Consider the following 3,686-nt stretch of genomic DNA (forward strand, 5'->3'; position numbering starts at 1 on the left):
TGTGCCCAGTCCCCTCTGGTGGTGCCGGTCCCCACAGTGCTGAGCTGTTGTGCCGGCCCCACAGGTGATAGGTACGGGGGTGTTGATCCTGGGCATCCTGGCCATCATGGACAACCGCAACAAAGGTGTCCCCAAGGGCCTGGAGCCGGTGGTTGTGGCCCTGCTGGTGCTCTCCATCGAGGTCTCCATGGGCTCCAACTGTGGCTGCCCCTTGAACCCCGCACGGGATTTTGGGCCCCGGCTCTTCACCTACGTGGCAGGTTGGGGCCCGGAGGTCTTCAGGTGGGTAGAGGGAAGGGGGTGAGGTGGGGGGTGGCAGGGGTGATCCTCTGCCCACCATTTCCCGTTCCCAGCAGGGGCAATGGCTGGTGGTTATTCAGCAAAACACGTGGCTGAGTCCAGAAACATGCTGCTGTCCTGCTGCAATTAAAGTAAACCCTTTTGGTGGGGTATTAGAGAGGTTTTTTAGCCTTACTGATTTTTTTTTTCCTCTCTCCTACTCTTTTTGCTGTTTTTTATGCAGCAGCATCAAGGATGGTTATAGTCTAAGATCTCTGCTGGATGTTTTTCTGCCTAAATGTCACTGTAATGTTTCCGCTGGAGAGTTGTTATAAGCAAAGAGCATGTGTGTGTGCACGTGTGTGTGTGTGTGTGAATGCATAGATATATATGCATTATATATATATTTATATAATTATTATTACTGATCTCTCTTCTGCTTGTATTAGGAAATGATCCCTGGCACTCAGAGATGTGATGAGTTTAGTAAAGGGAATGCTGCAGGATGATAGCCCTGTAGGGCCTAAGGTTGTTAACAAAGGTCAAGTTGAGAAAAGCAAATTTTATGTCCATTACTCAAAATGCTAAACATGCTATTAAGCCTCCGCATGGTTTGTTTTATATTTGCCAGTGACTGACTTGCTGTGTAAGCTCATTTTATTTCCTCTTGCTTACCTCCAGCCTTCCTGGCTTTTTAAATGGCCTCTTTCTATTTCTCTTCCAAAGATAAATTGATGGGGGCCTGTCACCCCTGTCTCATTGCTTGGCCTGTATATGCTTTTGGTTTCATCACCCTCTTAATTCTCAAGTTAAATCTCTCCTTCCCCCACCTCTGTACTCCTTGAACAGACCTTGTCAAACTCTGGTACAGTGCCAAGCTGCCCACAATTTTTCTCTCTTAAAACGGCTTTCTGCAGCTACGTGGCCTTGCCCCAGTTGTCGTTTTGTGGTTGGTCAGGTGTTTCTAACAGCTTTGGTCGATAGCCTGGACCCCTTTGGTCTCCTCACCTTGGGCATAGCCCTGGGCAGGGTTTTGGGGTCTCCCAGCCCCGCGTGGATGGGCTGGGCTGGGTTTGGGGTCCACAGCCGAAGGGGTCCCTGCCTTTTACACCATGGATGTTTGGGGTGCTGGTGGTGGGCATGTATTTCTGGGTTGCAAGAGGACTCGTGTAACTCTTCAGACTCTGCTCTGGGATGGTCTGGTACTAGAGGCCGGTTATGGGTGTGGGAAAAGTGACTTGATACATGAAAAGCTCCACTTTTTGACGACTGCTTCTTTTTCCTTAGCTTTTTCTTGGGTCGTGAATCAGTTTAGTTAACTATAGAAACCTCATCCTTTCCCCTCTGCTCTGCCTTGGCTTTGATTGCATGCTTGAGCAGGCTCCCCTTGAATCAATAATAAATTCTTGCATAATTCATCCCGCAATGAGCAGCTATAATGGTTTCTCTTCTAAAACTGCCGCCCTCCAGAGATTACAGGATTAGATATCTTCGGGAAGTCCACAGAAGTAGCTTTTAATACTTCGATGGGCTTTCTCCATTGAAGGAGTTTTCTTTTAGCAATGAGGAGTATTTCAGTACTGCATTTCCTCTGCAATAGGATGCAGAATGTGCATCCAACCATCCACTTTTTAAAAGACCTGATCAGCAGCAGCATTTGGCAGTGCTGCATCATACTCATTCCGAAAATATCTTCTTCTCAGTGGGGGACCTCAAAGCACTTCGTGTTGCAGGTAAAGAAACCAAGGTACAGACACATTAATTGACTTCCTTGGAATTTGATGCACTGAATTGAGTGACCCAAACTAGGAGTTTGCTCATCCCAAACTCCTTTCTGGTCAATTAAGAAAGATGGGCATCTCCAGGACATGGGGTTTCCTTCCTACAGATGGACCACCTGTATGACGTGGGTATCTAACATCAGTATGCCTCAGCAGAGAGAGATGCACATGGGACTGTGTGGCATTTCTGGGTGCCAGCTGTGACGACAGCTCACAATTACCTGTGCCTGGTAAATGCTACCCAGGACATGGAGTTGACATGGTCTAAAGCAGCTCCCAGACGGCAGGTCAGCGGGGAGTTGCACATTGCTTGCGAAGCCATTATCACACCGGAGAATCTCATCAAACCTGCAGCCTTAGGTGGACAGGGCCTACATCAGTTTAGTGAAAAATTACTGACCATACAATTAATTAATCTAAATTGTATCTGTTTTTATTTTGGTCTTGTTTTCTAGACAGTTTAATACTCAGGTGGGGTTTATTTTCCCCTGTTTTTAGTGATTTTTTTTCCTTTTTTTTTTTTCTCCCAGGCCAGGGAAAATTGTCAATGAAGGAGAATTTCAGTCTTAAACACATATTTTCTGCACATAAAGATATTGTTTTCATACAAAGACTGCAATCTGCAAATATAACTGCAACTTGTCCGTCCTGGTAAATGACTTGTATTACAAATGGGTTTAGATTGTGCCTGGTCTGTAGGACTCCTGCCTCTACCTTGCTCCAGAGATCACAGCAGATGAGGGATGTTGCCTGGTTCAGCATGGAGGAAATTGGGCTTGAACTGTGCCCGAAGTGGCTCTGCCTGTAGCATTATCAAATCATTAAAACAGAGCTTCCTCAGCTTCTGTGAACCAAGAGGAGGGATCATCTAAGCATGAAATAGCAAATATATTGTCTTGTTAGGAATGATAACACCTACTGTTTTAAGATCATTAATGCTGATGGGAGTAAGTGCAGTACCAGTAGGATTTTATGTCTATCTTATTAGTATATTGTAAAATTTTAAAGCTGCAGACATATCGATTGTACAGATTTTAACAGCACAATAAGTTATGATACCTGGTGTCTCTTGAGACAGCATTACTGCATCTCATGAAAATAGATCTTAGGGACTTGACCTTCAAACTACGGTAGGTCATAACACTAGCACTAATTAATCTGTGTTAAATGGCAATGGAGGTTCAGATGAGCAAGGTATACAGCTCAGTGTATACCAATTAATCCAAACAGATCTTAAAATGGTAGCGAAGAGGATAAAAGCTAGCTCATCTCACTCCTCTGTCAAATTGAAGATTTACTGTTCTTACAATCCAGCTTTGCTCTCTCTGGGCTGTATATATAAATGATTTTCTTGAAGAAAAAACAATATACCATTTAGAAAACAAGTACACTTGCAAATTAATGGTAACTGCTTGTGTTCGGAGGGGCATCTTTCATTTTAGGGGGCACCTTGGCCTCCCCCTCCACGCTGGAGGTTATTTCTGGCTGCTCCAGACCAGGCCCTGCTCCGGCGGGGGTGGAGGGGGGAAACAGGGGGTCTGGGTTGGGGTGGCCCTTGTGGGGGCCGGGTGCTGCCGGCCGGATGCTGAGGATGCTGCTACTGGAGGAGGCTGGTCCCTGGGGAGC

General features: G+C 45.8%; 1 protein-coding gene across 1 annotated transcript in view; it reads left to right on the plus strand.

Annotated features, from left to right (window-relative positions):
• Positions 1-2,630, plus strand: part of AQP10 (aquaporin 10) — a 4,227-nt gene extending 1,597 nt beyond the window's left edge. Inside the window, 2 exon segments of the mRNA XM_009891594.1 lie at positions 38-282; positions 2,591-2,630. Coding sequence (XP_009889896.1) covers positions 38-282; positions 2,591-2,630 — 285 coding nt within the window.
• Positions 2,631-3,686: the final 1,056 nt, after the last annotated feature.

This window comes from Charadrius vociferus, unplaced genomic scaffold (assembly GCF_000708025.1).
Source record: "Charadrius vociferus isolate BGI_N301 unplaced genomic scaffold, ASM70802v2 scaffold1089, whole genome shotgun sequence".
In the NCBI taxonomy this organism is placed as follows: Eukaryota; Metazoa; Chordata; class Aves; order Charadriiformes; family Charadriidae; genus Charadrius; species Charadrius vociferus.